General features: G+C 39.8%; 1 protein-coding gene across 1 annotated transcript; it reads right to left on the reverse strand.

The window, feature by feature from the left end:
• Positions 1-289: 289 nt before the first annotated feature.
• Positions 290-11,506, reverse strand: gpr161b (G protein-coupled receptor 161b). The gene is made up of 6 exons (XM_032567393.1): positions 11,250-11,506; positions 8,032-8,418; positions 5,642-6,363; positions 4,430-4,537; positions 2,827-2,952; positions 290-2,692 (listed from the first exon to the last, which is right to left on the reverse strand). The coding sequence occupies exons 2-6, from the start codon at positions 8,373-8,375 to the stop codon at positions 2,424-2,426; spliced, it is 1,569 nt and encodes a 522-aa protein (XP_032423284.1). The 5' UTR covers positions 8,376-8,418; positions 11,250-11,506; the 3' UTR covers positions 290-2,423.
• Positions 11,507-12,326: the final 820 nt, after the last annotated feature.

Genomic DNA, 12,326 nt, shown 5'->3' on the forward strand with positions numbered 1-12,326 from the left:
TTTTCATTTTTCTTGCGTCTTCATGAGTTTACATAAAATCAAGAAAATTATGGACAAGTCTGAGCATCCTCTTCATGAAACTGGCATAGAAAAACAGTGTCTTCAGTTGGAGACTTTTGTAATACAGACCGCTACAGGAGATCTTTGTCAATCTTTGATTATATGAGTTACAGCAACATTTAATTTCCCTTTAAGGTCAATAAAGAAGGTATTTTTGACTTTGAATTAAATTGAATTGGCAGAGACACAACCTTCACAAATAACAATAGAGTTCCACTCAAAGCAGACATGTTTGATGGTATAAAAGTTTAATACAAATATCTGTATCCACAGTTAAAATAGAAAATGAATTGAACCTCAATGAAGATTATATCACTTCTCGTGTGTAGTTTTTTTTCCTACTACAAAAGTACCAGTTAAAAAAATAAGAAAACATACAAAGTAAAACTGAATTTCATAAATACACTCCAGGCATGTCTTCGATGAGGGAATAACATTATAATATGAGTTTCATAAATAAGCCGAGGTTCTTCAATACAACTAAGAGTGTAGAAATGGATAAGCTACATGTACCTCTGAAAACATTTCTGTAAGCTGACTGTGAACCATCAGTTCAGTATAATTAATTTCTAAAATATTTGCTACAGCAATCAGTTTAAGGACCCACTAGAGACTATTTTTTAGTACCTCTGTGTCTGCTCTGCTGCTGAACTGCATCAGTTTCCTTCTCTAAAGTAAAGGGAGGCATGAGGACCTGCTACAGCAGCAAGTCCTCATGCTGAATCTGAGTCTGAATGGACTAAAAAACCCTGAAACTGAACCATAGAGACATTTTTTTAATGAAACTGACTATTTTTTAGCTGTGATTTAATTTAGGATTATTTGTCTATAAATAAAAAACAATATGATGTAACTGGAACTTTTACGGCCTTAGTTTGGCCTGAAGTGGCCTGATATTAAACTGCATTTACTGTAACTGAAGTCCAAGTCATAAATATGAACAAGATGAAGCAAATATATCTAAAGGTTTTGTATTGAATTCAATACAATTTTTACATATTTCTTATGTTTAAAATTTCAGGCTTTTCAAAAATCCTCTTTCTGATTCTTGGGGTGATTTTCAACATTTAAGATAAATCTGCACATTTATATGTCCAGTTCAGGTTTTTATAAAGCTAACATAAGGTCTATTTTATGAGACTATGTTGAAATTCTGAGTAAAACTGAAAAAAGTAAAAAGAGATGGTGGGGTAAGTAAGGCAACAAGTGAATTTTTCCTCAAAGCTGGTGTGTTAAGAGCAGAAAAACAGGAAACACTCAGCCTTTGATAGTCTGATGAGAACTGAATTGTGATGGCTACAAAACTGGATCATATCATTACCAAGTGTCCATCAAAAGAGGCCCGGCGAAGAAACTGTGGTTTACCAGAGCTCACAGCTGCACATGGGATGTCAAAGTTGCCCTGTGTTGCTCAGTTTAACAGATGGGTTGCATAAGAAGCTGCATATCAACAAGGGTGGAGGAAATATTCCCTGAATAATGCACCCTGACACAAAATGGTAAAATGATTCAGGAATGGTTTGAGGAATCACTTTAAGGTTTACTTGGACTCCATGTCCCCAGATCTCAATGCAATCATGTTAAATTGACAAACTAGTCAAATCTATAGAGGTGAGGAGGGCACTGATAATGAGGAGTTTATGCCTGATTGGTGCATTCATGCATATGCTTTAAGCCCGACTGAAAAGTTTTTTTTTTTTAAGTCAAGTTGACATAAAAATGAAATTTATTCATGACTATTTTATCCTGAATCAGAATAAGGATTTCATTTTGGTCTTTAGAAAAAATACGCATGAATAAAATATTTCAAATCAATACGTTACTTTTTTGATACTGATCAAACCTGAAAAAAATAAATACATTTATATTCCCAAGGCTTAGAAGCATCATAAAAATAATAGTTTATCCAGTCAGTGCTGATCAGGTTACCTTTGCTGGTAATCCTTTAAGTCATCGAGGACAGAAAATCTAAAACTGGGTCTAGAAGCTTTGCTGCAACAGAACCTTATTGGACCGTAAACATCTGCATGAGAGAAACTGTAGCAGATTGAATCTGAGGTGAAAGATTACTAGATTTTTTTTTTTCAATAATTTCTCCTTTTTTTTACTCAAACTGACCACAGCACATTAAGATACTAAAAATATATAATAAAAAAATGAGTAGCAAAACATTATTACCATGTAAGGTTACAGTAGTACAAAATCCCTATTAAAACATGATAGATAAATTAGCCCAGACACTGACAGTGTTCCTTTGAGTGAAAAAGTGCCTCTTCCTGTCTGCCAATAACTTCGGAGAATCCAGACTTCATCGGCCGTACCACAGGGTTTTAGTGTGCAGTCGAAGGCCAAACCTGCAGCGATTAGATGAGCTTCTCCTTCTCCTCCTCCTCTTCTCTGTCGTCCTTGACGATGCCTTCATCGATGCTCTCCAGCCTCAGTCTCTGACCGTCCGGGTATCGGGGCTTCTGCGCCCCCCTCGTCACAAAGAGCCCTCCCCCCTGCGGCGCTAGACTCTGCTCGAACAGTGCGAGCTTGGCGTCGCTCTCGATGGCCTTCGCCAAGCAGGACGCGAACGAGTCGAGAGATTTGTGAATCTCTGCGTGGACTTGGGCCGAAGACGTGTTTTCAGCTGAGAAAATAAGAAATTAAGAAAAACCTCAAAAAAACCCCAGCATTCATGCTTGGTGTAGCCATGTTTTTCATTTATCTCCAACAAAAGGTTGCCTCTCTAGGGTGTTCTCAGGGAACTTAATGATGGGATACCTTTGGAATGCTCCACCTGGTCTTCGAAGGTGACCGAACTCCGCCTCTTCCCGGATGGATTCCCGTTTTGTGAGGGGAAGGAGGAGCCGTCTGTGCAGGAGTTCTCCAGCAGCATCACGTCGGTGCCTGCAGGTAAAGCAAAGAGGGGCGGCTCCCTGTGATCCTTTTTTATCTCCCAGTCGGAAAACAACAAAACAAGAAGCGCATGATCTTACTCATCCTGAATGCCAGCTCTTCAGCTGAAACATGAGCTGTTAAACAGGAATGTATGAGGAACCATGACTAACCTGAAGCCACAATTATCTTACAGTTATTACAGTTATGGTAGAAATTGGGTTTGCTCCAAGCTAGGTAGATAAATTTGTTAAAAAAAAAAAAAAAGTTTGTCAATTTGCAGGATTTAAAATAAGAAATTGGAATTTGAGGTAGAGGGAAATCTATAAGCTAAGCATTTTAATATATTTAACAATAATGTAACAAAGAGGCTTAGCATAGATTTTTTGGTCAGCCTGTCACAATAAGTAATAAACCAATTAATCACGCGATACATTAAACCAAGCTCAATAATTTCAATTTGCATCAGTGTTTGTCTTTCTCTTTCTACCAAAGCCTGGATGACAAACGTCTTCATTCTGGTGCGTTGATCTCATCTAGCTCCTCTATTGAAGGACAGTTTTGTTTACAGAGACTTTAGTATGCATTTTATTTGCAGTTTCGGTTGTTTTGTTTAATTATTTTGAATATTTAAAATGTACTCCAGTTCCGATGTTAAATGTTTAGAGGAAATTAAAGTTCATGGCTCTTTGAAACGATTTACTTGCATTTTTATGCCATTACTAATTATGTTACTTTAAATTGGTCCCAAAACAACAATGCTATTCATTATGGCCATAACTTCTGGGACAATTTATCATCCAGAAAGATTTGACATAGTGACAGGCCTATTTCTTGGTTTAATTCACTTATATCTTTGTTAAATATGAAGAGGAACAGTAGTTTTTTGTTGTTGTTGTTTTTCATAACAAAAACTACCATACTGACAGACTTAATAAAATTCTAGTACAACAGAACCTTTTCTGTTTCTTGTCAAAAACAAAAGGTTTTTACATGAACTATATATTGCTTAAAGTACTGATTCATTCATCCAAATGACTGGATTCAGGTGATCCAACTGCTTCCATGGCCACCATGTCTAAAATCCAACATTAGGCATCCAGACTGACTCTCTAATCATTTGCGAAAGAATGAGTTGCTCTCAGTGAATCTATGTGGACTCTAGAGCAGAGGAGACGTGATCTCTGGAGTGATGCATCATTCCTCTCTGGGTTTAGGTATTTGCTTAGAGAATGAGAATTACGTGACTGCATTGTGTCAAGTGTACAGTAAAGTTTGTAGGGAGAGATTTTGGTATGATTATGATAGTTTTATGCTCCTGACTCACTGGAAACAGTTTGGAGTTACAACATGACTGTGTGCACCACATCATGGATAAGAGAGATTGACGTGAACATAATCACATCAAGGATGAAGTGATGAAATCATATCGTCCTTTAGGATTAACGCTAAAGTGTGTTTCTTGTGTGTGTGTGTGTGTATTGCCTACCTGAGTCCTGAGTGAAGCTGAAGCCGGTGTCTCCTGTGCTGCTTCCTTGGGCCAACAGGTGTCCTCCTCCGGCCAGCATTGCAGTCAGGTGCGGGGACATACCCAAGTCTGAATAAACAACAAACACATTCACAAAACGCACACTCAAAGAAATAATTTGTTCCCACATTAGTCAAGTGCTCATAGACAGTTTATAGGAAAACCTTAGCAGCTTACAGGTTGATGCTTAGAGGACTTCGATATGATATTCTGATGTTACATATGTTGGTGCCAGTTTTGGGGTTGCCCAGGGCTCAATACTCAGTCCACCACAGTTCTTTTTAAATCAACCTTTCTTTTCATTATTTTGCAGATGACTTTCAGTTCTTCCTGCCAGCTGAACTGAACAGCAGAGATTCACTGACACCAATGTTGGGCTGTGTGAATGAAACCAAGATTGGACAAAGTTGAACCTCGGTGAAAACGGGTGAGCCGGTTTGAGTCAACGCTTTTGGTTTCTTAGATCCACTATGGTATGAGGAATTTAAATGCAATACTGGACAGCTCTCTAAAGTTGGATAAACAGATTAATACAGGAAAAAAAATTTGTTTTCTTTATTCCTAAATGTAACTTCTAAAATGTAACTCCTTAAACCATCCATGCACCTTTGACCCCCTGCCATAAAGTAACTAAAAACCACATAAAGTAAAAACCACAAGATGGCAGCAAATCCTTGGTTTGTGTCATATTTGCATCAGCCGGCATTAGTGAGCTACATCTGCCACCTCGGCTGCTTCCAGACTGAAAGTGGTTTAAAGTGAATTTGCTATGGCTGCTCCAAAACGATAGATGAGAATCATTTACTATCTACTAAACACTTATGCACCTTCTCTGGCTTTTGAGTTGAGCAAAGGATGAGAGCAGAAGTGGATTTCATTACTTAAACTGCATATTTTTATTGCAGTTATTTTTATTAAATTTTACATATTTTATTTTATTTTATGTGTGACTAATATTTGAAGCAGTCCGGTCAACTCGTTTTTATGCTATAAAATTAAAGTAAACAGAAAAACAGGCACCTCTTGAACTTGCTGCACTTATTTCACTCTTATTGTCTTCTAGCTTTTTTTAAAAATACATTTTCAACACATCATGAGCGCATTGAGAATTAGAAACATCCAACTCATGAAAATATATGACCTTAAAGACTATAGTCCCTGCTGCTGTCCCACCTGTGATCCTGTTAGAGATGCTGAAGAGTCGGGACGTCCGCTGCCTTGTGGCAAACGACTCTCTGTAGTAACGATCGCCGAAGCACATCCCCAGCAGCTCCTTCCTCACCGTTTTATTCCACAGGCCATAAATGAGCGGGTGGCACATGGCGCTGCAGAAAGAGAGCCACGCCACCAGAGTCTCCAGCTCCTGAGAGACGTTGCCCTGACCCCACAGGGCCTCTGTACACACCACCCCAACGTACGGCCCCCAAGTTATGAGAAAGGTGCCGATCACCACCAAGATGGTGACGAAGGCCTTGCACTGACTCCCTGCGTACACAAGGCTCCGTCTGCTCCCGTTAGAGGAAGTTGAAGTGCTTGAGTTCTTGCGTCCGTTTCTCTGAGTTCCAGTTGAGTCGTCTTGGGCTACAATAACCGTCCCGCAGTGAATTTTTCTGGCTTTCATGCGAGCAACGCGGAAAATGACTCCATAGCAGGCCAACATGATGAAGAAGGGCGGGAGGATGCACCAGGTGACCCAGAAGGCGGCGTAACTCGGCTCTCTGGACCAGGCTGCGACACATGTCCGCTTTAAACAGTCAAACTCGAAGGAGGACCAGCCAAACAACGGGGGCAGGCAGCCCACCAGCGAGTGTAGCCACACGTAGACGATGACGACCACCGCCCTGTTGCCTGTGATCTTCATGGGGTAGATCATCGGGTAGAGCACGGCGTAGTACCTGCCAGGATGAAATGGGAACAAGATGGAGAAATCTGTCAAACAGCAGCTGAACGTGGTTCTCGGGGGAGACTGCAGATCCGTAAACCTCAGAGACTGCTGAGATGGAAGAGGGTGACACAGGAGCTGAAAGCTGCACGAACCCACAAACAGTGCTGTAATGCGTTTTGGTAAAAGATGAAAACAACAGACAGACGGGAGTTTGGCAGGAGAACAAAAAAGCTGCTGTGTAACCAGAAATCCCCAAAGGTGCAAAGGATAATTAGGAAAGCAGTGAGAACACCGTGGACCGGGAGCTGCTGAGAAAATTTACAGTCACAGCTTTGTGAGCTCCGAGGAAATAATACACAGGTTATCTCAAGTAGCTTTAAATGCTAAATTTGGCTCAAATAAAGTACAGTTCATGTAAATAATAAGTCCTAATGAGCAACCTCTTTATTCTCTTTAGAGACTTTTAAGTAAAATAAATAGCTGTTGATTGCTTCCCAGAGTTTCACAAATAATTTCAAATGTTAAATACAGAGAAAAATCAAAATTCCTGGAAAATGTCATTGGAAAATGACTCTGTTTGTTCAGTGTGTCTGAGTGCCACAGAAAGGAGCTTTTGATTCCTCATTTATTATTTCCCATTAGAGAAAAGACACAAATCCGTTCTGTGCCTAAACTTGGAGGAAGCCAGAGAGAGTCGACATGCTCTGCACATTTACTAAACAAAAAGTAGAAACAAAATAAATAAGGATGAGAAATCTGGCATGCACCTTTAAATCAAATAGTGCTTTTTGCTGCCCTTGAACATCTTCACAAACTTCATTTTTATTTTATTTTGATTTTATGTGACAGACCAACACAAAGAGACTTGGTGTTAAACATACTTTCTAATAGAACTAAATATCTAGAGAGTAAAGTTTTGTCTATTCTTCCCTGACAAATAGCTTAAATTCAGTCAGATTAGATTATGGTCTGCACTAAAGCTTACTAACACACAACTATGATTTTGATCCAAACTATTTCACTGGAGTTAAAGTTGTGTGTTTAGTGTGGCTGTCCTGCCTACTTGTTGAAGGTTTTAAAAGGTTTTCACTTGAATTGAGCCCAATTAATCTTCCCATCAACTCTGATCTGCACTTTCAACTATCAAAAAAACGCATATCCACAGCATGATGCTGCCATCACCTCTGAGGGCTTCACAGAAAAGCTGGATTTCGACTGTGCACAGGAGTCGACTCAACTTCCTAATCTGGTGACATGTTGAAGCAATTGGTTCCACTGGATTTTATTTAGGGGTATCAGACTAAAGGGCACTGATTGGAAATACAAGCCACATATTTCAGTAAATATTTTTCAAAACTATTCAAAATTTACCTTCCACTTAACAAGTATGCAACATTTTGTGTCTAAATAGCTCATTAAAATACATTCAAATTTGTGTTTGTGTGGTCAAAAAAAAAAAAAAAAACCCACAACAAAAAGCCATCAAAATGTTAAAAATATATGAACAAATAAGATTTTTCAGTTTTAGGATTTAGGATAATATAATACACACAAATACACAAATATCTGCAACACTTTAAGAAGAAATATGTTATAATTGTTTCAGGCAAAATGCAGAAAACATAAAAACAGTAGCAGAATTCATCTAACTGCAACTCCAGGCTGATCTGGTACCAACCTGTCGATGGCGATCGCTCCGAGGGTCAGCATGCTGGCCGAGCTGATGAGCAGGTAGAGCAGCGCGGTGAAGTTGCACCACACCACCCCGAAGACCCACTCTCGCTTCGCTGAACTCACTGCCACAAACGGCAGCACCAGCACGGACAGCAGCAGGTTGGACAGGGTCAGGCTGAACACGAACTTGTTGCTGGGCGTGAGCAGGTACGGCCTGCGGTAGAGGGTGGCCACGATCAGCAGGTTCCCCAGGCAGGCCAGCAGCGTGATGGTCAAGATGGACACCGACTCCAGGACTGCCAGACCATCGCCGTTCCCCACTGAGGTGCAGTTCCTACTGGCGTTCATGGTGAGAGACTGGACCACTGGATAGCGAGGCAACTGTGGAAGTCTGAAGAGAAGGAACTCAAAATTACACAAATATACCAGAAAGGTATTATTTGAGAATATTTCTGCTTGAAATAGAAGACAAAGAGTTGAAAGCAAAGCCTTCTGAACCCTTTTAACATGACTAAACCTGCAAAGAATCTATAAAAACTAATAAGAAAGTTTTCTAAGTCCAGATGACTTCTATTTAATCACTTATGATTGGTTTGTGTTGGCATGTGTCATCATGTGATTGACACAAAACAACACATATTTTAACACTAAGTATGAACTGGTAAAATCCACCAATCTAAACATGTAGGCCCTTGCAGTTAGCAAAGTATTATTTTACTTTTTAGGGTTCTAGAGAAACATGGAGGTCTAAACTGAAAAGGCAAAAGCAAAAATGCTGTTAGGTTAAGGTCGATAATATTGGTAAGTATTGCAATGATCAGCTGCGACACATATTTTCTTCTTTCCTCTCTTTCTCGACCATGGCTCCTACATTCTGTGGTATTCTGCATTTTGGGCAACGTAGTTTGTGTCCGGTGTGAGCATCTGCTGCCCTGAGACTTTGCCCAACTGGCTAAATAATTCATTAATTGCATGTGATATGCAACTTCATACCACTTCGAATATACACTGCCTGGCCAAAAAAAAAGTCGCCACCAAAAAATGGTCACACTCTAATATTTTGTTGGACCGCCTTTAGCTTTGATTACAGCCCGCATTCGCTGTGGCATTGTTTCAATAAGCTTCTGCAGTGTCACAAGATTTATTTCCATCCAGTGTTGCATTATAATCTTTCACCAAGATCTTGTATTGATGATGGGAGAGTCTGACCACTGCACAAAGCCTTCTCCAGCACATCCCAAAGATTCTCAATGGGGTTAAGGTCTGGACTCTGTGGTGGCCAATCCATGTGTGAAAAAGAAGTCTCATGCTCCCTGAACCACTCTTTCACAATGTGAGCCCGATGAATCCTGGCATTGTCATCTTGGAATATGCCCGTTCCATTTGGGAAGACAAAATCCATTGATGGAATAACCTGGTCATTCAGTATATTCAGGTAGTCAGCTGACCTCATTCTTTGGGCACACAATGTTGCTGAACCTAGACCTGACCAACTGCAGCAACCCCAGATCATAGCACTGCCCCCACAGGCTTGTACAGTAGGCACTAGGCATGATGGGTGCATCACTTCACCTGCCTCTCTTCTTACCCTGATGCGCCCATCACTCTGGAACAGGGTAAATCTGGACTCATCAGACCACATGACCCTCTTCCATTCCTCCAGAGTCCAATCTTTATGCTCCCTAGAAAATTGAAGCCTTTTTTTCTGGTTAGCCTTACTGATTAGAGGTTTTCTTACGGCTACACAGCTGTTCAATCCCAACCCCTTGAGTTCCCTTCGCATTGTGCGTGTGGAAATGCTTTTGCGTTCACAATTAAACATACTCCTGAGTTCTGCTGTTGTTTTTCTTTGATTTGATTTGACCAAACGTTTTAAGTAATCGCCGATCACGATCATTCAGAATTTTTTTCCGACCACATTTCTTCCTGGAAGACGATGGTTCCCCACCATCCTTCCAGTTTTTAATGATGCGTTGGACAGTTCTTAACCCAATTCTAGTAGTTTCTGCAATCTCCTTAGATGTTTTCTCTGCTTGATGCATGCCAATGATTTGACCCTTCTTAAACAGACTAATGTCTTTTCCACGACCACAGGATGTGTCTTTTGCCATGGTTGTTTAAGAAATGAGGAGTTACTCATTGCATCAGCTGGGGTTAAATAACGTGTTGCCAGCTGAAAGATAATCTCCTATGCAGAACTTATCCAATAGGAGGCTTGGACCTATTTGCTTAGTTAAATCCAGGTGGCGACTTTTTTTTGGCCAGGCAGTGTATTAGCCAACAATTACTGCACTCCAACTTGTCCTTTGCGACATGAATATTGCACACACTGATAGTGCTTTGATGATATAATTATGATAAACTGTGCTGCCTTAGTTACAGTTATATTTGTGAAAATCAAAAAAGCAAAGTCTAATGTGAAACCCGTAAATTTGTACTTACAAAACTCAAAATAGGCAACAAGTTTGAAGGTAGTGAGTCACTCACTGCATGTGGTTCATCGAAGCAATATAATCTGAGGAGAAGTTTCACACACTATGGTATATTTGAGCAAAACGACGCCAAAGAATATAAAGGTCCCATACACTTTTTCTTAGAAATTTGTGTACTTAGAAAATTTTACAGCAGTTATTTAAGTTTCTAATTTAGATGGGTGGATGGTGGGATGAAAAACAAATGTTTAGATAAAGCTTGACCGTGTTTCTTTACAGACTAGTTATTTCAGATTTTCGTGAATTTATAACGAAACATCATGAAAGCATCAAACTAAAATTTGTCCAGCTTACCCACTGCAGATGGTGGATTAATTTTGATTTTGTCTTAAAAGCTTCACAAAACTTTAGATGTCTTTTATTGTGTCTTTCACGTGATAATCACAGACTGTGAAGCTGTTACAACGCAGCATGTAAACTATTTTGTAAATCACTAGCACCCAAAGATTGAACTCGAACGAAACTTGAGGCTTTAAATCTCAATATGTTGGCACAATTTTACACAGGAAACCGATCTTAATTACTGTGTATGTATACAACTTTACGTAATAATAGTAGTTAAAGTGAACCCCAAAGCGCAGCGTTTTTTGATTTTATTTTTTATTTTTTTTAGCTTTCTGAACTGATGATAATGTCCAGTTCCAGACTCCATAGCGGTACAGCTACCTTTAGTTAGCCAAGTTTGGCTAAAACTTTCCCCATTGTCCCCCCCTGAACTCGGCTCTTTTACCTGCTTTTGTTCGGCGCTGGGGCTCCACATTCCGACTGTCAGCGAAGACGAACCGTCCATCTTGTTTTTGTATTTCCTCGAGACCCGACAAACGCGGGATGAACCAGAGGAAAACGGCAAAGCCAGTGAGTATGGAAAGAGTTTGGGATGGTATGAGATTTATCTCGGGCGGCCAGCTGTGGCTGCAATGGCGTCCTCCTCCTCTCCACTCCGCCGCCTCCTCCCACCCGGAGCTCCGGCTCCCTCTCCGAGCTGCCACCCTCTCTCTGTGTGGGTGGTCGTCGAGGAAAAATGCTCCGCTTTCGGTTCGCCATTAAAGCGGTGCTGTTAAAACCCCGTTTTTAAACGAATTTGTTTAATTAAATTACGTCTTATCATCGTTATGCTTTGTGTATTAAACAAATAAGAAGTGGATTTGATTCTTTTTTTTTTTTTCAGAAGAACCACAGGCAGTGTGTTTCTGTTGCTTTGTTTATAAAATAATGTTTATGAATGGGTACATGTTGACGGAGGCACTGTTTATGAATGAACTGTTATGCGTCGCTTGATTCGTTTGGACCACACACGGAGATCATAGCTTCCCGCTACAAGTGTGCAGCTCGTAACTGAGCCGGCTCTAATTGCCAGTTCATTACATAAATGAGGGCTGTCATTTATCAGTTTATGTGCATAACCAACATTTTTTTTGTTTTCACATGCTCACAGCATACAGTCTGTATAAAAAAATAGTGCAAATATCCTATATCTGTATGATACAGATATAAGATAATAGTAAAAAAAAGATCTGAGGTTGGAGAAGAGAGGCAGATTCACTAATTAGGTATAATGAGGGTTCCTATAAGTGGGAGACAGTTTGTGTTATTTTAATCATGTGTTTTGTTTATGTAGGCAAATTTAAATTGACAGTAAGGTACACCTCAATTTAATGTTTAGGCCTTGTCCACATGAAAACAAGTCCTCCAAAAGTGTGTTTGTATTTTTACCTTTTCTAAAACATTGCGTAAATAAACACAAATTTAACAACATTTCCCTGGAAACTTCTACAACTTACACTTTATTTCAGTGTTTATCTAAAAT

This window comes from Xiphophorus hellerii, chromosome 7 (genome assembly GCF_003331165.1).
Source record: "Xiphophorus hellerii strain 12219 chromosome 7, Xiphophorus_hellerii-4.1, whole genome shotgun sequence".
In the NCBI taxonomy this organism is placed as follows: Eukaryota; Metazoa; Chordata; class Actinopteri; order Cyprinodontiformes; family Poeciliidae; genus Xiphophorus; species Xiphophorus hellerii.